General features: G+C 44.6%; 3 protein-coding genes across 3 annotated transcripts; all 3 read left to right on the top strand.

Annotated features, from left to right (window-relative positions):
* The first annotated feature begins 1920 nt into the window (after window positions 1-1920).
* LOC111874932 lies at window positions 1921-6472 on the top strand. Its single transcript, XM_023870815.1, has 3 exons — window positions 1921-2024; window positions 2668-3019; window positions 5386-6472. The coding sequence occupies exons 1-3, from the start codon at window positions 1977-1979 to the stop codon at window positions 5757-5759; spliced, it is 774 nt and encodes a 257-aa protein (XP_023726583.1). The 5' UTR covers window positions 1921-1976; the 3' UTR covers window positions 5760-6472.
* Window positions 6473-11358: 4886 nt separating this feature from the next.
* LOC111874930 lies at window positions 11359-17231 on the top strand. Its single transcript, XM_023870811.2, has 3 exons — window positions 11359-11466; window positions 12170-12479; window positions 16725-17231. The coding sequence occupies exons 1-3, from the start codon at window positions 11419-11421 to the stop codon at window positions 17105-17107; spliced, it is 741 nt and encodes a 246-aa protein (XP_023726579.1). The 5' UTR covers window positions 11359-11418; the 3' UTR covers window positions 17108-17231.
* Window positions 17232-19891: 2660 nt separating this feature from the next.
* On the top strand, window positions 19892-24949 carry LOC111874934. Its single transcript, XM_023870817.2, has 3 exons — window positions 19892-19975; window positions 22412-22691; window positions 23599-24949. The coding sequence occupies exons 1-3, from the start codon at window positions 19928-19930 to the stop codon at window positions 23973-23975; spliced, it is 705 nt and encodes a 234-aa protein (XP_023726585.1). The 5' UTR covers window positions 19892-19927; the 3' UTR covers window positions 23976-24949.
* Window positions 24950-25720: the final 771 nt, after the last annotated feature.

Here is a 25720-nt window from a genome sequence, read left to right as displayed (position 1 = left end):
TTTAGAATGATGAAGGAATGTTGAGTCGGGAAGGATCTGGAAAGAAGCTGTTGTAACTTAATAGAGGTTCTATCCTGAGGTACTGAGAAGAATCACACGAAATTTCAGTCTTGATAATCGGTGTCCAGACCGAGATTTGAACCAAATACTACCAGAATAGAAGTCCACAACAGTACGACTACACAATTTGGCTCGGCTTCCCAGAGCTAAGTGAGTACACGTCACTATGTGTATACAGATATTTTTATCGTTAACCTGAAGATTAATTACGCGTTCAGTTAAGCTAACAAAATCTCTGCAGAAATAAACATATAGAGCTACCACTGCTAAGTGAATCCAGAATATACATCAACAGAGCTTGAGTAGAAGTGTAAATAGCATGGTAAACTTTCTTACTAGAGCCAGGCGATGGCTGGGAACGCCAGTGTGTTCTGTGCACCCGCAATTTGCTCCAACCTCTGTCAATCTGAAGTGTGCGACCAACCCCACCTCAGTGACAAACTGACGTACGTACATCAACATTAAGCGGGTGCCTCTCCGCGCGTCACAAGTGGACCACGCGTCAGCAGGTGTTTGTTTAAACTTCATATTCGCAGGAGTTGGAATATCCTGGATTAACATTTGTCATGAACATCTACACAAGATTTGATTACATACACACACAGCACTTGAAACGGCCGGGTTGGCATAGCGGTAACACTCCAGACTCGTGTTCTGGAAGTGCTCTTTTCTAAACCCGGCCGGGACACCGAGTACCCCAACTGAATTTTTCCCTTACCTTCCTCAGTATCTCCCGGCAGATTCTGGGATAGTGCCTCGGTTAGGTCGCGACCGCTTCCTACCACGCCTTTGTCAATTCACTGTTCCTCTATCTTCCTGCCATTCAACGTCATAATCTCTCCTTACTAACTAACTAACTTCATGAAGCAGAGCTATTCTTGAGAAGCCAATAGTTGCTCATCCACTCAAGAGAATTCCCAGAATTTGTAGAAACTGAAGGTTCATGATCTTATCCACAAGAGCCCTAAACTATTCCTTATGAATACAGTCCAAAACGCCATCCTATTTCTGTTAGATATAGTTCACAATAAAACCTTGTCGTAACAGTCTAACGTGGAGGAGTGGGTTGTTATCGGCGATGTCCTTTGTAACCGAGTGAACGGGTATTGGCGGGAGTACATTATAGGACACACAGTCTGTACACGCAGTGAACATAGAAACACAAAATTCGACTGCATAAAGGTATTTATATTGGGGTTATTTTATATTGTAAATAGTGTACCAACTACAAACCTCCGTGCCTCAACTTCTCTAAAAATTCAGAATTGTGTACATCCAGATTTTGTCAGTTATATTCCATATCCGGTATAAAGAGGGTTTGCTGTAATTTATTAATAATTTAATAATAATAATAATAATACATTTAATACAGTGTCCTTCTTGAGGAACCGTGAGTGTATTAGCTTTAAAGAAATTCTTCAACATATTGCAACCCCCAGACCTACTGTCATATAGAGAAGAATCGCCTGAGGAACTTGTTCTGAGACAGACAAATCAATTCCAAAACCCATTAACCTATTGGCTTCAGTTCCATCATCTCGTCATGTACGCCTAGATTACCCTAATGACCTCTTTCGTTCAAATTATGTCCTACAATGTGTTTAAAAATGTTCAATCTACGCTATTTCCATGCCAATACGCATCTGGCTAACAGGCCCCAAGGTTAAGTCGTATGAGCAGATGCGATGCAGGTATGTGAGCTCCGGTATTGGCTTTAATACACAGAGTAACAAATGCATACATAACCGCGACACGGAATAAGATTGTGAGCTGTGTGCCTAGTGTGAATGACGCAATAGGATCTGTGTTTATTCAGCTTTTCCGGCGATTGTCGTGCCGTATATATAAAGCACTGAAGTACGTGGCACACTTTCAGTATCCTTGGCCCTCCAACTCTTGAAGACTGTTTCAACAAAATGGCTTCCAAATACATTTCAGTCATATTGGCACTTTACGTTGTGCAGGTAAGTAAACGGAGAGACGAAACAGGGTCTTCACGTCAGGGCAGTTAACGAGTTCTGTTACTATAGAGGTGTAGTGAGAAAGCAGACAGCTATTGCTACGAATGTAAATCTTGAGGTTCTTATGGCGGTAGCCACGAAGGGGATGCTGCGTAAACTGGACGTCAGGTACCAACATTTCGGAAGAACCTGCTGCCTCCATCTTCAGGATACTCTGAAGATTAAGCCAGATATCTATTCCGAAATGTCGTTACCTACACAACTAACTAATTCCAAAGAGCTGAGTTCTTGGTGAGATGCTAGTAATTGCTCAATTCCCAGAATTCTGTGGAAACAGAGGGTTTATTACCGGAACACGTGAAGGTCATCCATATTCTGATCTTCTGGTTATGGTGCTGTGTAGTCTGGTGGGTGAAAAAAACGTTTCGATGATATACAACGCCTCCATCATTAGGGTAGGAAATGCTGAAAGTGGAGACAGCGCGTTCCTCTGTCGTAATTCCGAAAGCCAAAATATGAATCCGCACAGCCATGAAAACCTCGAATCTCGTTTCAAATGAGAGAACAGTGGAAGGGGGAGGGGGAGTGGATGGACTGTGAGTGTTGAATCATGACTTCATGCCATTTGTCCAACTTCATTCTTCAGCTTGCCCAGTCAGCCGAGTTGGACAAGCGAGGTCTGCTGGACAGTATTCCTCTGATCGGGCCCATTTTACAAGACGCCGTGGATAAAGTGACGGAAGCCACAACCAGTTTTACTAATGACGCCCTGGCGTCGCTCGGTGCAGGCGTCACTCAAGCCGAGAGCATCGTGCAGAACTACACCGAGCAGGCCACGGCGGTGAACGAAGCAGCCAAGGGACCCCTGGAGAGTTTGCTGCAGTCGGTGATTGACAAGATAAAGTCAATCAAGGACAATGACAAGCAGTATACCCAGAACAGCACAATGTGCTTGGTGGGGCAGAAGGAAAATGCAGAAAGTATCGTCCAGCGAGCAGGTAGGACCAGGGCACCTACCCTTGTTTCTGACAGACGCATGATTTGTTTTTAACTACACATATGGGTCGGGGAAAGAATGAACACGGATAGTGTGGGTCCATGTCGGCCACCTACTGCCCCACCCTACCTCCACTGCACAACTCCTTACCGTTGATAATAAAAGCCGAGAGACCTGGCGACTATAACGAACACCATAATGCAAACGACAACGGATGGGAATAGGGGAAGGCGAAAGGAAGGCAACTGATTGGCAGAATTTATGCTCATTCTTTCCGTCACCCGTCTACAGTTACCAATATAATGATTGTTCACAGAATTACTGGGTTTTTGGACGTTTTCCAGTGTCCGGAATTCTAGGAAATAGAAAACATGACGTTTCGGAAACTGGATCTGTTTCCGTCTTCAAGTATGGAAGGGAGATACCTACTCATTTGGGCCCCTTAGAAAGAGCTAATCTCAACTACTGGACTGGAGATTCCTTCCTCACCTGAAGACGGAAACAGATCCAGTTTCCGAAACTTCTTTTTCTACTTCCTAGAATTTCGGACGATGGAAAAAATCCAAAAACCCAGTAATTCTGTGTATTATCCACCAACGTCATAATCCTTTAGAATCTATAACGATTGTTGCCAATATCGGAATTTTAATTTTACTGACTCTAAATTCCACGAATTCTGTTAAGCACCCGGGAGAGGTAAGAGCGGAAATTTGTAAGCTTACTTCATTATAAATCCTTACTTACTTGTAAGATTTGAGGTTTACACGGCGGTCACTATGAAGAATGCCGTCTTCTGGGATGTGGCACTGTGTAGATCTCGTACGAACCGACGTTTCGGGGGAACGTATCGCCTCCATCTGCAGGGCAGAAAAATCCGCGTCTGCAGTCACCTACTCACGCTGGTTCCTCGCTCGCGGATTTTCTACCCTGAAGTTTGAGGCGATACGTTCCTCCGAAACGTCGGTTCACACAAGATCTACACGGCGCCACATCCAAGAAGACGGCATTCTTCCTTACTTATTTGATCAAAGTCTGGTTTTGAGGACACCGAATACTTTCAGCCAGAAACAGTTATGACTTTTCCCATATCGGAACATGTTCTCATGAATATATATGCTTCATGCATGCTTAAATAAAATTCCTTTAGTTAGACTAGTATCAGCTTCGAATATTATACAGTATAACATGAGAAAACTTGCGTTAATAAGAATAATAAGGGATTGATAAAGAACATTCTTGATGTTACGAAATATTTTCCTGGACTTATTTGGGAAAACTGAGAAAAACAGGAATGCCTGAGGTAGAACAAGAATAGTGTCAGCTGACAGGCAAAGCCATCCTAAAGATTTAGGAATAGGACCGAGTCAAGGGCGCCTTTCACTGAACAGAATGCTGACGAGTTGCCGTAACTGGGGGAACGCGTCAGACGTGTCCACATGAATATATTCCCCACCAAATTGTGACAATCCTAGGCTTAAGTGTGTAGCGCGTGACATAACCTCTCAAACAGGCCGCGCCATAGCTCAAGCGGTTAGTCACTGGCTTCCCACCGCGGCGGCCCGGGTTCGATCCCGGGTCTGGTCAAGTTGGATTTGTGGTGGACAAAGAGGCGCTGGGGCAGGTTTTCTCCGAGTATTTCAGTTTCCCATGCCAATCTTCATTCCACCAAATTATCCATCATCATAATCACCCGGGGAAGGTACAATAGGCCAATCAGGGGCCGCCGTCCCGAGTGGACCCAGTTGGACTCCACCCCCCACTATGTGAATTAAAAAAAAAACTCTCAAAAACACGTCGGGCAAGATCACCCAGCGACCGAAATTAGATTCAGAACGCGGACAAGAGGTTTCTCTCTTCTCTACAGCGTAAAGACCGGCTCTGGTGTCCACCCACTTTCCTGTATTATGGGTCCCAGGTACAGCGATCTGCGTGACGCTGTGTACTCGTCTACTGTCGAGGTTAAGAACAAGTGGAGCTGAATCTTCCTTTCCCTGACTCCGTGCTTAACTAAGCACGTGGGTAGCTCTACTTATACATGAAAGTGTACGGCGACTTGTCACGAAGATATACTTTAATATGTGTATAATGTCTTTGAGGCTGCGGCATCATCAGATAATGACGTAAATTATTACATTATTGGGAAATTCTAGATACCGCTTTCAACATAAGACGGGAATAAAAATCGCCACATGGCAGATCTCGTTGGACACAGGGACTTTTCTTCCGTAAGGTTGCCTACTCACGGCATGACGTAGCCTCAAAGACGTTTCAGGCACACAAGAGTAGTGCTATCAAACAGAACCAATAAAACGCTCCACAAGGATCACTCTTGATATTAACCAATTGAATTCTCTCTTCCTTCAACAGCGACAAACATCTTCGGCTGCACCCAGGCAGTCATCCAGGACTCCGTGGTGTTGTTTGCCGACATCCAGAACCTCAACAACCAAGGCAAAGCTCTGGCAGGCAGCGTGCCCCAGGAGATCGTCACTTGTTTCTCGAGCGGCGTGACGAAAATACTGCGTTGCATGCAGGATCTGGCCGGAACTGTCATAGCAAGGTTCCTGCTGCTGCTGTCCTCTCTACTGACCGATGCTTACAAACTGACAGACCAAGGCATACACCTGCCGGCCAACCTGACCCAGTGCGGCGTTGCTCAGATTCTCAAGGCCACAGCAGAAGTTGGAACAATCATTACGAACACAGGAGAATGCATTAAGAAAATCGCCCAGATTTCATAAACATAGACGAGTAGAAGAAAATTGTTATATCCTATTACGTATGTCTACGGAGTGCATCTAAACAAAACACGGTCTAGAGGCGACAGGGCTCGCTTCACAGTCCAGGGAAATTCTCTTTGCTCGGTGCACATGTATCCCTTCATTGCAACGCTAGTAGGCTGAGATACATTGGACAAGACAGAAACGTGGGCGTGTTGCGAACTCGCTTTGCTACTCCCCCCTCGTAGGTTTATACGCACTCCACAGACATGGGTGAAATACAGGCTGAAATTTATATCGTTACTTAACCCACTGACATACTTCGAAGACTCAGGGACGTCCAGATGATCGTAAGGTCATGTACTGTGTGCAGCTGTGGAGAATCACTGGATGAAAATCGAAATATCGATACTATCGATTTTGAATTTATCTTACTTCTGTATTTATATTTCCTGTATATGTAATTATATGATGTATCAGTGGGTTTAAATCACTTTGCCTTCGACGCATACTTTAATTATTCAATTCTAACCTTCCGTTTGGAGTTAATTGTAAGTACAGCAATGGAATTATCAGCCTTGTAGGCTATGACACCATGAAGTCTGGTAGGAGGTTACCGACATTTCAGAAAAAACATGCCATCTTCAGCAGCAGAGCAGAAGTGAAGATGTAGGTTGCATATTCCTCCTCCTAAACGCTGTAACAACCTACCAGGCTTCATGATGTCAACCCAGAAGAACATCTTATTTCTAAATGGGACTGCTAAAGGTTTTGAGATCCGGAGAGCACAGTATGTGAAGCTACGAAATAACTTGGTAGCGGCATCTGAACCTGTTCCTTCGGTGGCAACTTCTTCACTTCCGGTATCACCACAAGAATACGTCACTACATGGTGTAGAAGATGAAGCCAAAGGCGAGGAAAAACGTTATTAACATTTGTTCTCACGACTACTCTATCACAGTTGAATCATCTGAAAAAAAAACATAGGAGAATATGTATTGTACAATATCTATCGTATATCTCTACGGTAATCTATTACAATCTCTGGCCATGTATCAGTTTCCTCACTGAAGTGGCAAGTATTCCTTCCAAATAATTTCAGGAGACAAGCAACGCGAAGTGCTGAAGTGCCTACCGGATGAACGTAATATAATTTATAATATATATTAATGTATTATCAAGCTCAATAAATCCACCACTGTGTTTCAGTGTTAAATAAAAATAAATGAATCTGTACTGAATATCAAGGTAACGACCTACTGAGTTATACGCCAGGTTCTAGTTTACCGACGTTTCAGAGGTATGTGGTGTCACAACCCAGGACACCACAATCTTACTTTTCATTGCGGTGAAACCACAAATTTCATTATGTATACATACTCTTCTATCATCTGGGATAACGCCGTGTAGTCCATTGAAAGTCAACGGACATTTTGGAAGAACATTTTGCCTCCATTTTCAGAGTTGAATAATAAGCCAAGTAAGAGACGAGTATGAGTCACTCGGGGGACCCTGATGCGGTGTGCCCCTTCTGGTGTTGCTAGTGCTGTAAGCTGCCAACGCGACACTAGAGCGTCTCTCCTGGGTTGTGATCTGTTAACGCAAGATCTGCTGTCGTCTCGTGGAGAAGTAGGGCGTGTGGTTGTCGTAATTTCCTTTTGCTCCTTGATCGGGGCGTCGTTTTGCCTTACGCGTTGGTATAGCTCTGCGGACGCTCTTTTAATCCCTTCATTTGAAGTTATGATGTCTAGCGCAATGTGGATCAGTGTATTTTATGTATATCTGTCCCCATCACAGATACTCCGGAGCAGTTTGTTCTGAATGACTTGCAGTTGCTTCATATTGATGTGGCCCCACAGCCCCATGCGGGAACTCAATTAGTACAGAACGGGAAGGATCAGTAATTTGTTGAAATTAAGTGTTCCTTCTTCTGATATTCCTCCTCCTTTCTGTTCCTCTTCTTCACACTTTTCTCACTTGCTCTGCTTCCTCTGGCTGCAATCTGTTCTGTCCCATGTGTCCCATATTCTTGCAGCTCTCCTTGACAAACGGCAAAGCTCCACACGCGGATATTCATTTCATCGTAATGTTCCGAGAAAAATCGAACCCACAGTTCCCGGCTCTGAAACTCAACGTACGGTGATGCCACGCAGTTACGTAAGGCTCCATTCGGGATTGCAGTACTGTGTCCGGGCTATACAAAGCACAACGTTCCTTAAGATTGCCTATTCCGGGACATGACACCGTGCAATTCTGTAAACAGCATAGACGTTCCGGAGGAACCAGCTGCTTCCGTCCTCAGTGCACAAAACACAATATTCCTTAAGATTGCCGTATTCCAGGATACGACACCGTGCAATTCTGTACACAGCTACCGACGTTACGAAGGAACCTGCTGCTTCCGTCCTCAGTGCACAAAATACAATGTCCTACCCTGAAGATGGAGGCAGCAAGTTCCTCCGTCTCTTGAGAATCTCAGATCACACATGGCGTCCGTCTACTCTATGTCCTGGGTAATTATGTTACAATTTCATACCAGCAGACCAATACAAGGGGTATGTAGAAAACGACTGTGATAACGTTTTAACGATGACGTCACTTATTTGATGATGACGGATCCTCGTTCCCATACTAGATGGGGTTAACCCTGTTTCTCTCTTCTTACGTCCACACGCTTGTCTGGTCATGTTTTAAAAGCACTTGCAGTGTACGCAGGTTTCCCCCACAGTAACATGTCACTTCCCGCAACCGTAAAGGAAACTACAAAAACTTTTGTTTTCTGCAACTTGATCCCCATCATTTCGAATGAATGTGACGTGATGCTTAAAAGCCGGCATAGTGGAGCTAGAGCAGACGTCCATTGATAGGCAACGGCTCAGTAAACACATTCCCACGACGATGAATACTCAAGTAACAACGGAAGAACCGCCGTTTCTATGCAATGGCGAGGTACGTACGTCTCTACAACAATAGAGGAATTGTTGGGATAAGGATCAAAACAGTGTTTTCTGTAGGTCTGCCCCGAGGCTATATAACGAGGATCTCAGGCAGTTGGAATCAGAATTGAGCAAGTTTCTTGAGACTGCAGTTGAAGATGACTGAGAAGAAATGGGAAGAAAGAAATTAGGCTGTGCAAAAAGACTTCACGTGTGATTGGAAGTTATAGTGAGATTGTTATAAATCCGTTGCCAGGATACGACTAGCGATGATTTAGAAAATTTAGCGTGTCGTAGTAAACTGTAATTTATGTACGAGATCAGTGATAGCGCCGTATTACTTGTAGTTACTGGTTGAGTGTGTGAAGTAGTCAATAAATGCAATCATCCAATCCATACCCCGTCTATAGTCACCCATATACATGATACAATAGTAACAGATGTTACACCATTATTTTCTTGATTGCATTTGCAACCGTCTTGTGTATTAAAAACCTTCCTCGTAATTGGCATTCTACACTTATTACATAAAACACTGACTTCTCATAAAACACAAAACGATATAATTCCAAATTCGCCCCAAATAAGATATAAACATTATGGGGGAGGGTTACAGGATACACTGAAAATCATACAAGTGGCAGTGGTTAGCAAACCACGACCTAAGGGGCAATAAAGATGGCTGAAGGGCCGGTATATGTCTGCTAGAGAATTTGTAAAGAAATTGTTGTGATAAATGCAAATGTTTATTTGCAAAAATTACCTTATAATTCTCCTAATTCCTTAAGGAAATTCATCCGTATTTCTAGTTACTGTTTAGAGATTCTTAAATGTTCATTTACCAACAGGTAGCAGCACTGGTTAGGTTTTCACAGAAATTCTTCTGCCACACAAAAATGTATATATAAAACAAACTCCGTGATTTTAGTCCGCAAGCGAACTATACCGACCGAGCGACCGCCGCTTGTCGCCGAAGTTAGTGCAAACTTCAGCGGATAGAGGGTGTCGCGTGGACAGCTCAACGAATCCCCACGGCCGTTAATTTCGGTTTTCTACACCGGACCCGCTATTTTCTTGAAACAGTTCTTCAATTATCATCACGAGACTGAGTGGACCCCGTTCCAGACCCACAACTTCTCAGAAATATCTGGTAGCGTCGGGAATCGAACCCGGACCTCTGGATCTGTAGCCAGGAAAGCTGAAAATCAGACCACAGAGACGGTCTAAAGTATATATGTACTTAAGCTTGTTACGACTTAACTGCTTTGCTTATAGAACTGTCGCTTACTGTCGAGGCTCCCACATTTTCTCTAGACAATCTGCTCACAGATAGCGGTTGTCAGCCTTTATGTTATGACCTTGTTTTCAATTTCCGTTTCGTCACAGGCTTTCATATTTCTCCAGCATTGGTCACTGTCGTTAAATGGCCATCATCAGATGAGCACGTGTAGATTCCGCTCTTTCGAATAGTCATGTTCCTTCAAAGAGGTCGCAGAACAAATCGGTATTTCCCATAGGCGCTATTTGAAACTGGGGGGTTACGTGACGGAACGACGAAAGAAAAATAAATGAAAATGTTCTAAAACGAAATACATGATATTATACTACAACCACTGCAAACTGTTACGTTACAAAAATAACAATATAAACTGCTAAAGAAAGCACAAAATCTTATGCAAGCTGCACACCAAAGCAGAGCGTAAGGCAAACTGACATGGCTCAAGTGGGATTCGAAGACAGGTCATGCCTTAGACGGCGCGGCCACCCTGATCGGTCAGAATACACGTGAACCACTGAATTTTAAGAATGTCCATTTATAGTGAAACTTCCGGTCTTTCGGAAGGTGACGCCGTGTGACTAAAAGTTTCGGAGGGATATGGCGCCTCAGCTTTCTGCGTAAAAACCAGAGTCAGAGGCTTCCTCAGAAATGTTAGTGCATAATTAGCACACTACATGGCGTCATATCTCACATTCACAACCATGAGAATCTCACTCTGTATTCATTTATAGTTGTTGTTAGGCTGACTCTTCAGACTGAATGGTTCTGCGAAAATGGCTTCTCGGGCGATCAGTCTGCAGACATACGAGTATTTGCAGTTTCGACCGCTGTTAGGTTGACGAATCAACTAGGTGCTATCACTTCGCTCAATTTGCTCATGGTTCTTTGTAGAATGTGGATATAAGCAGTGTTGCAGACATTTCGTTGGTACAAACTGCCTCCATCTTCATGGTTAAAGTGAATACTGACTAATTGTTCGTTTATATACATACAGTGTGGGCAAAGAGACCCACGAAAGGCGGGACGAGGGATGGCACCCGAACCGTGTTGGGAGAGTGGAAGAGGGCAAGCAATCAAAACGGCTCTCTTAAGGGCCACCAAAGGCGCCACGGGACTGGGCACCAGCCTACAAACTTTCGCCCTGACGACGAAGGCAGCACGTATCTACGAAAACGTCGGCAACACTGCTCATGTTTACACGGCCCAAAGACCATCGAAGCATTATGATATGACTTTCATTTGTCCTCGTACTGAGTGAACTCTTGGGAGGGCCACACGCTCAGGCGCACTTCGGATGAAACTGCGCGTTTCAGCCTTCAAGGTCTGAGGGTTGGGGTGGAGGTGGGGGTACGAGTGACGTACTGGGCCGTGTGTCTGTGTTTATTCAGCTTGTGTATGGCCTATATAAGCCGATGCACCTTGACACGAAAAAAATTTATAACCGGGAAAACGAACAACGACAAGATGGCGTCTAAGCTCATTTGCTTCGTGGCGGTGCTTTGTGCTTTGCAGGTAAGTGCCAAGTCCCTGCTACTTGATACAAGCCACTTACTTAAATCCGGGCGTTCATTGTTAAGTAGTTCGGCTTCTCAAGTCTCTCTTCCAAGTACAAAGCTCTCCCTCTGCTTAATAACGAACGTGTTGGCGTGGGAGCAACGCTTCAGTCTTGCTTGGTTCGAATCTAGGCCGAGACATCTCTTACTTTGACTAAGGTTTTCCATGCTTTTCTTTAGTCGCTCCACTCAAATGTCGAGATAGTAATCATTCCCAAATCATTATTCACCACAATACCTGACACGATATATATGGCTCGACACACGCCTGGAGGGGGGCGGGAGGTTACGCAGTAGCGCATTTGGTGTGCTGCAAGCTAGACAGTCGCGGGTTCGATTCCCGATGAGGTCTCTGGACTTTTCAATTGACCTAGTCCTGCCCGCCACACTGTGGCTCTGGGGTCGACTCAGCCTCTAACATAAATGAGTAGCAGATATCATCCTGGGGGTAAGGGGCGTTCAGCGCTTAAGGCTGACAACCTCGCCGCCATCTGTGACCCGACTGTCTAGAAAATGGGGGAGCCTCGACGTCTCACAGCCCTATGGAACTCCATGGCCTGTTACACGGATAGTTTTATTTTGTACCCACCCTAGGGCCCGGCGTGTCCCCGCTACATAACCTACGAAGTTTAAATAGCGACGTAATCTAATGTGTTCTGCAGCATGTCCAAGCGTCCGCGGTGCAGAAACGTAGCATCATCGATGACATCAAAAGCGAGGTGGAGAAGGTTGCACAAGAGGCCCAGCAGAAGGCTGCGGACGCCGTGTCTGAGGTGTCGAGTCTGTGGGATCAGATCAAAAGCAAGGTTTCCGAGGTGATCAGCTCCGCGTCAGCTAATCTGAACGCCAAGGCTCAAGAGGCGAAAGACAAGATACAGGAGGTTGTGTCTGCAGCCAAGCAGATCGGGGCAAACATCGGGACATGCGTGAGCGAAGGATTAGAGGAAGTCAACAGCGTGAATAGCCTGGCATGTACGGCGTCACGACGCTTTTATGAACAATTTACAGTGAGGTCATATTTTATGCCAGGGATTCGTTCCTGAAGCGGGGTTCATTCAGCCTTGTGAGGATAATTCAGGAGCTATTTCAAGGAAAAAGCGGCTCCGGTCTATAAAACAGAAATTAACGGCAGTGGATATTCGTTGCGCTGAACACGCGACAACCTCTATCCACTAAAGTCGGCTCTAACTTTGCTGACAAGCGGCGATCGCTCGGTCGGTGTAGTTCGCTTGTAGACTACAGGCCACTGAGTTTTCTTTTTTTGTTTCTTTTTCGTTCCTGAAGACCTCGCATAATTCAACACATTTTTCCTCCTAAACGTTGCGTATGAACTGACACTTTATTTTTTATATCGTACTACTTAAAATTCGCATAAAATGCGACCTCACTATACTTGATTCTATTACGAACACAGTAATTTTTTTTTAATTCGCTTAGTGTGGGGTGGAGTCCAACTGGGTCCATTCGGCAAGGCGGCCACTGATTGGCCTATTGTAGCCTGCCCCGTGTGATTATGATGGAGAATTTTGTGGAATGAAGATTGGAAGGGGAAACCGAAGTACTCGGAGAAAATCTGCCACAGCGCCACTTAGTCCACCACAAATCCCACTTGAGACCCCTGGATCGAACCCGGGCCGCCGAGGTGGGAAGGCAGTGACTAACCGCTTGAGCTATGGCGCGGCCTTACGAACACAGTAACTATTATATTGATTATATAAAGTGTAGGAAAAATTCTTGACCACACGAGACACTATCATCTTCCTAAGATGGATTCTGCTCCACATGGAACCAGCTTGTTATTCATTTACACGTTCATTTATATGCGGGTATTCATGCATGCACAAGGAGGTGAGTTGCACGTACTCACAATCTAACCACCATAACCACAATTGAAAAAATACAAAATACAGGTTCCTCCTAAACACGCACCGTCGATTTAACAAAATGACGACAGAGAGGCTCTTATTGACAGATCCACCTACCGGCAGAATTAGTAACATCTGCAACCAGAGCATGCGCGTGCTCTGTCGGAACATTTTGTTACCGCTCTGACACAGAAACATAATGATTTCATTGTATAAGATTCATTGAGACGGAATAGATAACTCCATAAAAGGGGTTCAGAATTTCGCTGTCGCGTAGCTACTGAAAGAATTCTCCGTCTTTCAGTAATCTCAAAGTTCCATTATGTATTCAGAAAAACACATCACTAGACCTTAGCCTGAGGCAACCCAATCCAATGTACACCCTTAAACACCAAACTTCCGTCACCAGTTTTAATAAACAGCCAAACACAGTGGCCGCGAGGTCTAAGGCATTAACATTCTTTGCCCGCTCGAACACTGGGGTCGTGGGTTCGAATCCCATTCGAGGCATACATGTCTGTGTGGCTTTATTCTGTCTTTGTGTTGTTCTATGTATAGGAAGAGGCCTTGCGATTGGTTGATCTTCCTTCCAAGGAGTCCCGCCGACTATGCATAGGATTAAGAAGCTCAAAAATCGGCCAAGGCCTAACAAAGGACCGTAGTGCCACAGACAGACAGACAGACAGATAGACAGATAGATAGATGATAGTTTTAATAAAGGTTCTTCATAAAATTTATAATTTACAGAGTAAATTTTACACAGTTCATAATGAATTATAATTTATTATCCAAACATATCCACTCAGCTCTCGCTGTCTTTTTCCTTTGTAGGTTATGACCTTCCAATACCATCTTCCTCTTTTGATAAAGCTACTATTCTCTAAATTCCTTTTCATGTTTTTAAGTTGGCTCTTCAACAACTAGATTATATTGCAACAAATAATTCATGAATGTGGGGATAGTTGATCAAATACAAATTGACATAGGAAACCTAAATACTCGGAAAAAACCTGCCCCAGTTCCCACTTCTTCCACCACAAATCCTACATAATCTCACCTGGGCTCCAACCCGGGCCGCCGAAGCAGGAATCCTGGCATATGGCACGGCCCAAGAAATCTAACATCTAGCTAAGCGTGGGTGCACATTAAGAAGTTCCTCATTGCCACTTCTCTCTCTGATGCAAACAGTCTCTTCATACGGGATTGTTCAGTCGATAAAGCGACTGTCTGCCCGACGAATAGCCGCAGTGTGATTCACAGCATGAGTAGGGCTGTAGCTCTTCATCATGAGATTCAGGGTGGCTATGGGACTTGGGGCAGAAATCTCGTTGCGAAAGGGCTCCTTTTTCGGGGTATGGCAGCTGGGGACAGATGCTGACCACTGACTTTCTTCTAATGTCGGTATCTAGAGCGTCAGTTCCCCGAAAGTCTTCTCGACTTTGTGTTTCGCCACAGGGGAACTTAAGTTCCTACTTCGGCGTAAGCACGCATGAATTTGCCTTTCCGTGCATTTATCTGAGAGTTTATTTAGTTGTTTGATAAGCAGAGTAAAAGCCCAGCACACTCGGGCCACCGATGTACACCTATATCCGCGTTATTCTGTGCTGCGTTGTCCTGCGATGAACCGAGTTCTCACCAAAGACTGAGAGATACTGTAAGGGAGAACACCGACCTCTGATGTCATAAAACGCAAAAACTGGTGGAGTTTCCGGAAGAATAACACTTGAAGCTCAATCTGAATGTTTCTGATGACGGTGTGTAACACAACTAGATCTACGTTCTATTCTGGACTTTGGCCACAGTCTTGAGTTCATTTTTGCACTACAACATTTCGGAATCTCTCTCTGACGTCATGTGCAATGGGGCAAGAGGCTCCTGTAACAACATTTCAATACAGCGATAACCGTATGTTCCAGATAAAACGGGCGAAAATTTTAGGATGACGGGCAGATATTCTTAATGATGGGCGATATGGGTGGTCATCGACTGTAACATACGCTTAGGTCAAGGAATAAAAATCTTTCGTGGAATAGTTTCCTGTATTTTCAGCATCTATGCTGTGTAGAATCGAGCGTGAATGATAATTCTGAAAGAATTTGGAAGGGGTCGTGACGTAATCCAGGTACTATCCTAACATATATCTGAAAGGTCTGAGAAAACCACGGAAAACCTAAGTGTAGCTGATGTTGCGGCAAAGATTCGAACCGAGCGCCTACAGAATAGAAATCTAGACTTTTACCATAGAGCCAACATGCTCGGTGACTATAGGCGGGGGTTGGATTAGTGACTCGATTTAGTGACCATTTATACTCTCACGACTCGTGACTACACTTTGTAGGTCACTGACACACAGACTAGTGTCCTCAATCTATTGCAGTCTCCACTAGCCATTTCCTGGCAACATATTTTAACACAGGAACTATAACAGTCTCACTGAATTACGCACTTCAACTATCACACACAAAGCCCTCTCATTACAACCAAACTTTCAACTGAGCATTCTTGCAATTATTTTACCCAAAACCGTTCCGGTTATAACATCTCGGCACGGACCATATAGAAAGCATCGTACCTCTGTTGCTGACCACTGTTGTGTTCGTGTGAGTTGCTGCGGGAACGTGTTTACCGAGCCGTTGACTAGAAACGGCTCCGGTATGATTGCTTATCTCGGGGTCGTTGCATAGTAACGCCTCTACACGCTATAATAATAACCAATGTATCCGAGAAATCAGAAGACTCGACAGCGACTATGCTATGTATGGAACTAGCGTTAGAATCGAGGAATGTGTGTAAGATTCAATTGAAAATATTTCAGTCCGATGGAATCATGCAAAGTTGTGAACAGTTGGAGAAACTGCACTGAAAATCGAGGCGACTATGTAAAGAAATGTCTAAATGCTGTAAAAACGCAAATATACTTGTATTTCACAATAATTGTGATGGGGGGGGGGGGGAGATACGCAACTTATCAAAACATGAAAGTGAAATTTCATTACAAACTCAGGAGTGGCACGGGATATCGCAGTTGATTGTGGCACTGTGATACAAGCCTGAAGGTCGCGCTTTCATTCCTCATGAGGTTATTGTATTTCTCAATTGACCTAATAATCCTTCCAGCCGCACTATGGCTTTGGGGTCGACTCAGCCTCTAACCGAAATGAGTATCAGGAATCTGGAGGGAGCGCATAAAACTGACCTTACCGCCATCTGTGTATCCCTTATAGGCCTTCACGGTCTGTTACGGGGATAGCTGTACCTTTACCTTTTACAAAATGAAGAAGATAACATTAATTAATTCCTAAATATTTTACATTTCAGTTACTTTGAGCTCCCCGTGTTTTACTTTTGGCAGATGAAGACTTGCAAACATGCGTGAAAAGCGCCGAAGCTCCTTTGGAGCCACTGAAAGCTGATATTGCGAACCTGGCCGACCAATCAGAGCAGCTAGTCAAGGACATCCCCGCAGACTTATCCTCCTGCAAGCGTGCGTCTGTGCTGCAGCTCCCGGAGCAGCTGAGTTGCTACGTTGAGGTCGGCAATACATATCTGTCCAAAGGTTTGCTGATGGTTTCATCGATTGCTTACGACTTGTCAGAGTTCAAGACGCAGTTGGAAGAGGCTTCACAAAAAATTGTTAAATGCGGCACTGACGAAGTAGGAGAAGCTCTCAAGAAATATAAGGACATCTCTGAGAGTGTTCAGACTTGTGTCTTCAATGGGCCATCTACTGAATGAACTGTCGTTATGACAATGGGGGAAGAAAGAAAACGGGAGGCTTAATGTCAGTCTCACACAATCTTGCTGATTTAAAACAAATGTGAAAATGTAGAGGCTCAATAAACTGTGAGTCATGCCGAAACACCTGTTTCCATTAACTTTACCTTTCATCTTTTCTTTTCCTTAAGTTGGTTACTCCAAGAAACTGTCAGTGCCAAGACAATACGAGGTGCTATCGGAAGGGATGACGCTCTGAAACAGTGTCTGACATCCAAAGGGAACCGCAAGCTGTACTCGACAGCATAAAGGAAAATGACATCCACGGTGCTTTTGTAGAGTGAAAAAAACCGGATCGCTGTATACGTTCCCAAAGAGGCTATTTTGAAGGAGATGGCAGCCAAAATTAAGTAAATTAAGCCAGCTCTTTTATTACCTAGTCCGGGAACTTTCCGATAGCAGCTCGTATATTCTCAATGACAGCTTGTGGAACGGATAAGCCCCTCAGCAATGCTATTTTGCCCACCACAAATCCCAGATATCCTGAAATGTGATCGAGCCCTAACAGCCATTGTGGGCAGCCAGCGACTAACAACCTGAGCCTTCATACGGCCCCTCTACGTTCACTTCCAGTTTGTTTTTTAAATACGCTAGCTAAATCCACGGAGCTTATTCTTGAGGAAGCAATAGTTCCTCACTAACCTACTAAATAGTCCACCTTTTAAGACGTTCGATTGTTCATTACCGTGTCCAAAAAGCCAACCACTCGTCCCTATTCCAATCCAAATGAGTCGTGTCCACACATTCACGTTCCAATTTTTTCTGATCCATTTTAATATTATCGTTCCATCTACGTCTAGTTTTCTCTCATATTTTCCCACGAAGCGCTTGGATGCATTTCGCTTCCATGCGTGCTATATTCCCTGCCAATTTTACTCCACTTGACTTAATCTATTATCGAAAATGGCGTATCAAGTACTCTGGATCTACAATAATGTATAATGGACAAAGAAAGTCAGAAACACTGGAATTTCACAGCAGAATGTTCGAATATGGTGACTGTGCTGGCCAGGGAAGATGTTGAATTTCACCTTCATGCTCTTCAGACAATTACTGAACAGTTCCAGGTGTGTGAATGGCGACACTGCCGTCTCAGAAAACCGCATCGGTGTTCGGAAATAGCGTCTGGACCACTGGATGCACCTGATTACGCAACCTGTACACGTGCTCCCTTGCAGTAACCCGGTCATGAAGAGTAACAATGGGACCAACAGAACACTGTATCACGATGTTGCTGCTCAAACCTTCACAGAACCTCCCCCGTGTTTCACTGTTGGAACCAGGCATTCCGGACTGTAGGTTTGCTTGGGTGGTCTCCAAATGTAAACTCTTCCTGATGCAGGGAACTGCGTGAAGGACGACTCATCTGACCATATCACGCGCGCATTTCCAGTTGTCTGATGTCCAGGTTTCATGGTCGTGACACCACAGTTTATGCATCTGAGCATTACTCCCGGTAATCGGAGGTTTAGCAGTTTCAGCACTGCCGTGGATGTTGGGTTTGTGAAGCTCACGTCGGACAGATTTTGTGGAAACAGAGTCTTCAGGATGAACTTTCAGCTCTGCTCCAGATCACCTGTGCTGCAGTAGTTCTGTGATTTTCCGAAACAATCCTTCTCAATGTACGAAGATCACTTTCTGTCAGCGCTGATTTTCGCCCATTGTTCCTCTTACAAAATCAGACAAGTGTCTAATTTCCCAATTCTGTCACACAGAATGTCACTCAACACAATCACTAATGCACTGACACGAGCATTACAGAGTGTAAACAAATGGAAGAACAATATTCAGTGCTGCCAACTAAAATTCTTTCAATATAGCCAACAGAAGGAAATACATTCCTCAATTTCTTAGTGTTTCCATTCTTTTGTTCGCCCCCTCGTACATGCAAAGTGCTAAACTATACGGATACATATATATCTAAAATTTTCGCATATTCAGTCATCAGGGTGTCAGACAAAGTGCATTAAATCCATACAGTACAACGGGTAAAACTACATTGTTTCATTTTAATGACAATAACAATTACGTTATACTCGTAGGATACGCGACAGCTCAGTCGGCATAACGACTAGGCTATATGCTGGACAGTAATGAATCGAGGTTTTATTCCTGACGGGTACCTAGGCTTTTACCTCCCCGAAACATTCAGAGCGAATTTGGGGTCCACACATCCTTCTGCATAATGAGTATTTTTTTTTGGGGGGGGGGGGTCCCACAGGGAAAAAGCGACCTGCTCGTCTTTATTTAATGACAAAGTTAAGAACAGTTAAGCTATACCTCCGCTCCCCAATATGTCTTCATGGCTTCATGCTTAACCTAACGAATATGTTAATAATAATAATAAAATTTCATGAAGTAAAAAGAGAATGAAGAATTCCGTCTCCTGGTGTACAATACCGTACACTCTGGTAGAAGCCCACTGGCGTTTCGGAGGAATATATGCCTACATCATCATGGTCAAATAGTAAGACAAGAAGATGGTAAGCACACCTTGCGTAGCCTAGCCTTGAAACCAGAAGATGTAGGCAGTGCCGGTGGAGTTACATCGGACTACACGGCGCTGTCCCCCACAAGACACTACCTGCAACTCGGCGAAGAGTAATACGCACGTATTTCATTTGTCTTCTTAAAGGACTAGAATGATCATTAGAAGGAAAACAAATGACGTCACAATCAGGGTGTCTGTGTTTATTCAGCTTGTGTACCGCCTATATAACCCGCTGCATCCCCACAAAGGAACTTCATAACCAGGAAAATCGGCGGCGGGGCGGCGACAAGATGACGCCCAGACTCATTTACCTCCTGGCAGTGCTCTACTCCCTGCAGGTGAGCAGCTGTATCCATGTTAAGGTAGAAGCTAATAATAGTGTTGTCATGAAAATTAGCCGACAGTTATAAACAAGAATTTCTGGGAACTACTAGCATATTTTCCTTTGATATTACACGGACCGCATGGGAAATGACGCGTCCAACCATTTCTCTACTGTTGCGTGTGCGTCTTTACCGAGCCGTTGTCTAGCAACGATAAAGGGATTCACACAAACACCAATGGGAGAGATTTATGAAGTACGCCGTTGAGATAGTCTCAGATACCATAATATTGTCACATGTATGTGTGACTATAGACGGGGCGTGGATTGGTGAATGGATTTACTGACCACTTACAGTTCATAACTACAAATTACTATAATACTTCCGCTATTTTCACACACACGCAGTCTAGTGGTCTCAGTCTGTTGACGTGTCCTGGCAACGGCTCCAACATTGGTTATTCCTCTGCCTCCGGTTCAAGTCCTCTGTTCACAGACTCCGGTACAGAACAACTAAGATCCAAACCTCCCGGTTATAACATCTTGGCATAGATCACATACAAAACAACAGTTCTTCTATCTTTACATGCATGTTGCGGACGTTACCTAACAATTGCCGCTGTTTACAAAGTCACGGAGTATCAAGGTTCTATACGTAACCTTGTAAGTTTCATGAGGATTGGTTTCAAGCATTCAAAAACTGATAGCAGAGGGATGCACAGATACAGACATAGCATGGTGATGTCATAAGCCTACTTTCATCTTTTCTTTATTGCTAGTGGGGTGGGACTCAGTCCCTTGTACTGCGGCAACTTCTGGCCTATTGTATCAGCCCCAGATGATAGGTGAGGGTGATTGTGGAACAACTGGTGGAATGAGGATTGGCAGGAGAAACCGAAGTATTTGGAGAAAACCTGCCCCACCTCCATTTTATCCACCACAAATCCCACTTGAACCCGAGCCGCCGCGGTGGAAAGCCAGCGACTAACTGCTTGAGCTATGACGCGGCCAAGTACTTTTATCTTAGAGTAGGCTGAAATCATCACTGGGAAAACATGTAACATCTGTGAGGGTAAGTGTGTTCAGCGAGATATCCGGACTGGAGATGCTGGTTCTCCTCTGTATCTGTGTGCTGACAGTGCAGCGATCTGCGTCTCAGACTCCATAGCCCCAACTCACTGGACCCTGACGCCCACAAGGAAGAGACACGAGCGCACGAGAATTTCGGGTGCTACACAGAGTGTGCATTCTATCGCCCACTGGCCGGACCTTGTGAACACGGTAATCAACTTCCGCATTCTGGCTTAGCTTCCCAAGAGGCCCAAGATCCAGTCACTTCTTTTATGAAAAGGTAAATTAGTCCCTGTGCACAACACATTAAGCACAACGTCATGAAGTCGTATGGAGGAGTGGATTTATAGATCCATTTATTCTTGGCCTCAGAACTAGTTGGAAATAATGAGTTAGCTTCACGCTTTGGTCATTTTAACCCCAGAAGAAAAGCCCCAGGTACCCACTGGATAGGAGGCTGGGTAAACACCAGAATCGGTCTGGATGACGTGGAGAAGAGAATAATATTGCCCCTAATGGGACTTGAACTCCGTCCAGTCCGTAGCCAGTGGCTATACCGATTTCGGTATGCCTCAAAACAGCATAACGAACGAGATACAGAGCCTTAGAAATTGATTTCTCCTCCGTGAGTCCTACCTCGACCCGTACACCGAAGTCGCTTTCAGTATGTACGTTAAGAAGCTGAGAGTCACTCGGTTAACGCAGAACAATGCTTGAAGTGTGCTCCACATCTACAGTGTGCATCCCTTTACAGGCCCGTGTTTACTGTATACACTATTTGCTTCCGGGGCCACTTGGTAGCGTAGTGAGTCGGGCACTATGCTACAAGTCGGAAGGTAGCGGGATTGAATCCCGGTGAGGTTATTGGTTTTTCAGTTGACCTAATACTTCCAGCCGCACTATGGCCCTGAGGTCGACTCAACCTCTAACAGAAATGAGTACCAGGAATATTCCTGGGGGTAACGGGCGGCCGGCAAGTTCATGCAGGTAGGACTAGGCCCACTGGGGCTGTAGTGCCAAGGGGAAAAAAAAAACGGGCGGCCGGCGCGTAAGGCTGACAACCTCACCGCCGTCTGTGAGCCGACTGTCAGAGAAAATGTGGGAACCTCAACGTCTCACAACACTATGGGCCTTCACGGCCTGTTGCAGGGATAGCTTTACTTACTTTTACCTCTGCTTTAACATACTAAAACTCTTCATTCTGTCCACAGAGTGTACTTGTGTGTTTCGTATGATTGTTTCTGGAAACAGCATTTACCAGTTGGTTTTGTAGCGGAGACTAAGGTGTTTTCTGTGAGGTACGAATCGAATGTTCATATATTATTTACGAGTGGCAGAAGAAAAGCCCCTGATTCTAAGTCAGCTGGTATGTGTGTTACAGTGCGTCAAGTGCGCAGACCTGCAAGGTTTAGCTAATTCGGCCCAGAGGACAGCACAAGTCGTGGAGCAAAGCATAACGAACGCAAGCATCGCGGCAGAAAACGTGCTCAAGAGCGCCAACACTCAGGCCTCCCAGCTAATTGATTCTACACTGACAAGGATACGGCAGATGGCTGAGGACGTCGGCAACAAGATCAAGTCGCTGGTGCAGGCTGGTAGGAATTTCCAGACATGTGTCTCCGAGCAGTCTGAAGCCGTGAGGAGTCTCGTGCCTGTGGCAGGTATGAGGACAGATTTCAATCTGCATAAACTGTGTCTAAGACTTTTCCATCGGACAGTCACGTGCATATTTACGTCACTATATTCTACTGACTCACATTCCTTGGCGTATAGGGCACCCGTCTCACTTCTGTTTCTTAACCTTTAGACATTTGTTAGAGCATCTTGGGCGGGGGATCAGCCAGTCGTAAGGCCTCTACCTACAAACGACAACACAAACACAGAACATGCCACGAGTGAGATTCGAACCCGCGACCCAGGTGTTTGAGCGGGCGAAGACAATTCGTTCCTTCGAGCACGCGGCCACCGTGTTCGGTCTACATTCTACTATTAGACAACTATCTTTACTTCCCTCTTATTCACAAGTCTATTATTAATTGTCCTATAATTCGAAACGTTGTCTGTACTACTGACAGCGTCGTTAAATAAGCTAGAGATGGAAAAACTTACCTCATCATCCAGTGAAAGGAACGTAATCACTTTCCGAAACACTACGTTTTAGATGAGATTCGGGCGATGGAGAATATCCGAACTATCAGGACGAGGAGGCCGCGAATTAATAACTGAAATCACGCAATAATTTACTAATGAAAACGAAATTTCGCAGAACTGTGTACTTTTCAATACTCTGCCGTTGCCTGTCTGTTCGGTTTCCGCCAGTTTCTTCACTCTACGACGCTGGGAGCAACATTTGTGAACATAAGAGTTTCATGTCGCTCTGTGACTCCAGGCGGAGGGAAACCAGTTTCATCATCTTCTGCAACCCAACTGTCTCCCCTGACAACACTTGTTTTCGTCGCTAGATCATTGCGTGATCTATAATTATTAATTTGGGGCTACATTCGAAGGATCACACCGAATATTGTAGCTTCTAACTACGATCATTTTGTGACTATTGCGTTTCCACAGGTCAGGAGCTACAAGCGTGCGTCCAGGCTGCGGTACAGTCGTTGAGAGAATATTCGGCGGACATTAAAGACATCGGTGCGCAGGCGCTGCAGCTCCTTCTGCAAGTCCCGGCGCGAGTATCAAGCTGCACATTCAGCGGACTCAGTTTACTGAGCTGCCTTGGGACCGTCTTCGAGTACACCTCCTCAAAGGGCCTGCTCCTCGTCTCCTCGTCGAGTCACGATTTGGCGCATCTTACAGTACTGGGGTTGCAGTTGCCCGGCCAACTCGCCAAATGCGGCGCGAGCCAGGTCGCGAAGGTAGCGACTCAGCTCGCAGGTATCGGGGCTTCTATTGACGCATGCGTCACAAGCAGTGCAGCTGCTGCTGACGCTTAAGTTCTCATATGATAGAGAGTAACAGATGAAAGTTTCTTGTTTATATTTTTGTGGTATTCTGTGTAGGAATTTTAGAGCGCTGCTCAGTAATATACTGCCTCCATCTTCAGGGTATAAGTGAAGTTGTAAGCATTTCCCACAGAAACTTTGGTAACTACCATAAACCAATTTTCTGGAGGAAAATTGTCTCTGCCTTCCAAGTATAAGTGAAGATGGAGCAAATATATTCTCCAGAGACGTTGGTTACCATCTAACATTCTATACAGTGCAACAACACAGGAGACTAATATTAATTTGGAACGCCGTAAAAATAAATTCAAATCTATTTACCATCAGAAGTCTCACAAAAGCTTACTGGTTTGGAAAATGTATTGAAGTGGAAACTAACGCCCTATATTCCTTAAAATCTTGTTCTAATTATCAGTGGCATTAGCGGTTGAAGATGGTCTGAAGATCTGATGGAGAGACGAATATCCTCTCGCCACACAAATGTTGATAAGTATTTTGTGTCCTTGTGTTCTTCCTCTTACCGTCACTTAAAAGCACAAGATTAGTTTCTTCCTCTTGTCTCTCTTTGTCCTGAACACACTCAACTCAGGCGTACCGTTATAGTAAAAATATCTAATTTGAAAGCGAAACCGTGCTGCCTTACAAAATCTTATTTTGTTTGGATGTGTTTCACCATCTCGTTCGTGCTATAAGCGACTGAATGAGAAATCCAGAAACAGCAGAGTGGAAGATTAATCGCAGGAAAAAAAATGTATTCGTCATTAATGGTCAGTTGACCGTATTTTTCGACCCTTGGATTAAACCCCAGTTTGAAAGTGTCACGGAGATTACTCATTGTCAGATATGCATCCAGTAAAACTCTGCCCCTGTATGGGTTAACTTACGAAACGTCTTTTAGTCACAATCTCTTAGAAGCTCCAAAAATGTATATACGTGTTAAATAAAAACATTGAGACCTGCTAAAACATTTTATTGCCTCGAACTGCCCTACTGTCTTATCGGAAGAACACTATTGCGCTAGCAACAACAATTACGAATCTCTTCGTCTGTAATTCCTCAACCCAGGGATTAGGTCAATTGAAAAATCCAATGACCTCATTGGGAAGCGAACTCGCGACCTTCCGGCTTGTAGTATGGTGGTTCAACCAACTACAATGCGTTTGCCCCAATGGGTATTATTAGTAAGGAATATCAACATGCATATGGTCAGAATAAAAGAGAAGATTTTTATCTTACGGGATTTGAAGCCGTATATGGGTAAATATGTACCAGACTATACGACGTTACATCCCAGATGAGAGTAATCTTCATACTGTGACGTGGTTGGCGTAAGGGGAAGTAGGGGTCACGTGAACTCTGAGGTCTCGCGAGTGACGTCACATACCCCCACCCCTTCCATTATTACGCAACGCTCGGTAAACACTCCTTCGTCTCTCGCTGAGACGTAACAGTAGTTCCCACAGTGACGTAACACGGGACACCGCGGTTACTATGTAGCAATAAACAACTCTCGGCAGCGTTCCCCCGCAACGCCTGTAAACACTACGTTACGCAACAGCGGTAGCTATCGCCTAACTGTTTTCTGTGTTGTCAGTACGGAAGCTACTAGAGTAGTGAGTAGTGAGTACTGAGCCAGTTACTAGAGAGAGAGTAACCAGTCAGTTGCAGTCTAGCATTCCTCGGAATGAATGGAAGCAGAAGTACTATTTGTGATACTGCAGATGGCAGTACTTGTG

Source organism: Cryptotermes secundus, unplaced genomic scaffold (assembly GCF_002891405.2).
Source record: "Cryptotermes secundus unplaced genomic scaffold, Csec_1.0 scaffold595, whole genome shotgun sequence".
NCBI classification, from domain to species: Eukaryota; Metazoa; Arthropoda; class Insecta; order Blattodea; family Kalotermitidae; genus Cryptotermes; species Cryptotermes secundus.
This window is presented reverse-complemented; position numbering and strand designations above follow the sequence as displayed.

What these genes read in the sequence shown, in the direction of transcription:
- LOC111874934 (XM_023870817.2), top strand. Translation starts at nt 19,928, where the DNA reads ATGACGCCCAGACTCATTTACCTCCTGGCAGTGCTCTACTCCCTGCAG. An exon ending in CAGTGCTCTACTCCCTGCAG is followed by an intron (nt 19,976 to 22,411) that starts GTGAGCAGCTGT and finishes TGTGTGTTACAG; the next exon opens with TGCGTCAAGTGCGCAGACCT. An exon ending in GAGTCTCGTGCCTGTGGCAG is followed by an intron (nt 22,692 to 23,598) that starts GTATGAGGACAG and finishes GCGTTTCCACAG; the next exon opens with GTCAGGAGCTACAAGCGTGC.
- LOC111874930 (XM_023870811.2), top strand. Translation starts at nt 11,419, where the DNA reads ATGGCGTCTAAGCTCATTTGCTTCGTGGCGGTGCTTTGTGCTTTGCAG. An exon ending in CGGTGCTTTGTGCTTTGCAG is followed by an intron (nt 11,467 to 12,169) that starts GTAAGTGCCAAG and finishes TGTGTTCTGCAG; the next exon opens with CATGTCCAAGCGTCCGCGGT. An exon ending in CAGCGTGAATAGCCTGGCAT is followed by an intron (nt 12,480 to 16,724) that starts GTACGGCGTCAC and finishes TACTTTTGGCAG; the next exon opens with ATGAAGACTTGCAAACATGC.
- LOC111874932 (XM_023870815.1), top strand. Translation starts at nt 1,977, where the DNA reads ATGGCTTCCAAATACATTTCAGTCATATTGGCACTTTACGTTGTGCAG. An exon ending in TGGCACTTTACGTTGTGCAG is followed by an intron (nt 2,025 to 2,667) that starts GTAAGTAAACGG and finishes TTCATTCTTCAG; the next exon opens with CTTGCCCAGTCAGCCGAGTT. An exon ending in AAGTATCGTCCAGCGAGCAG is followed by an intron (nt 3,020 to 5,385) that starts GTAGGACCAGGG and finishes TTCCTTCAACAG; the next exon opens with CGACAAACATCTTCGGCTGC.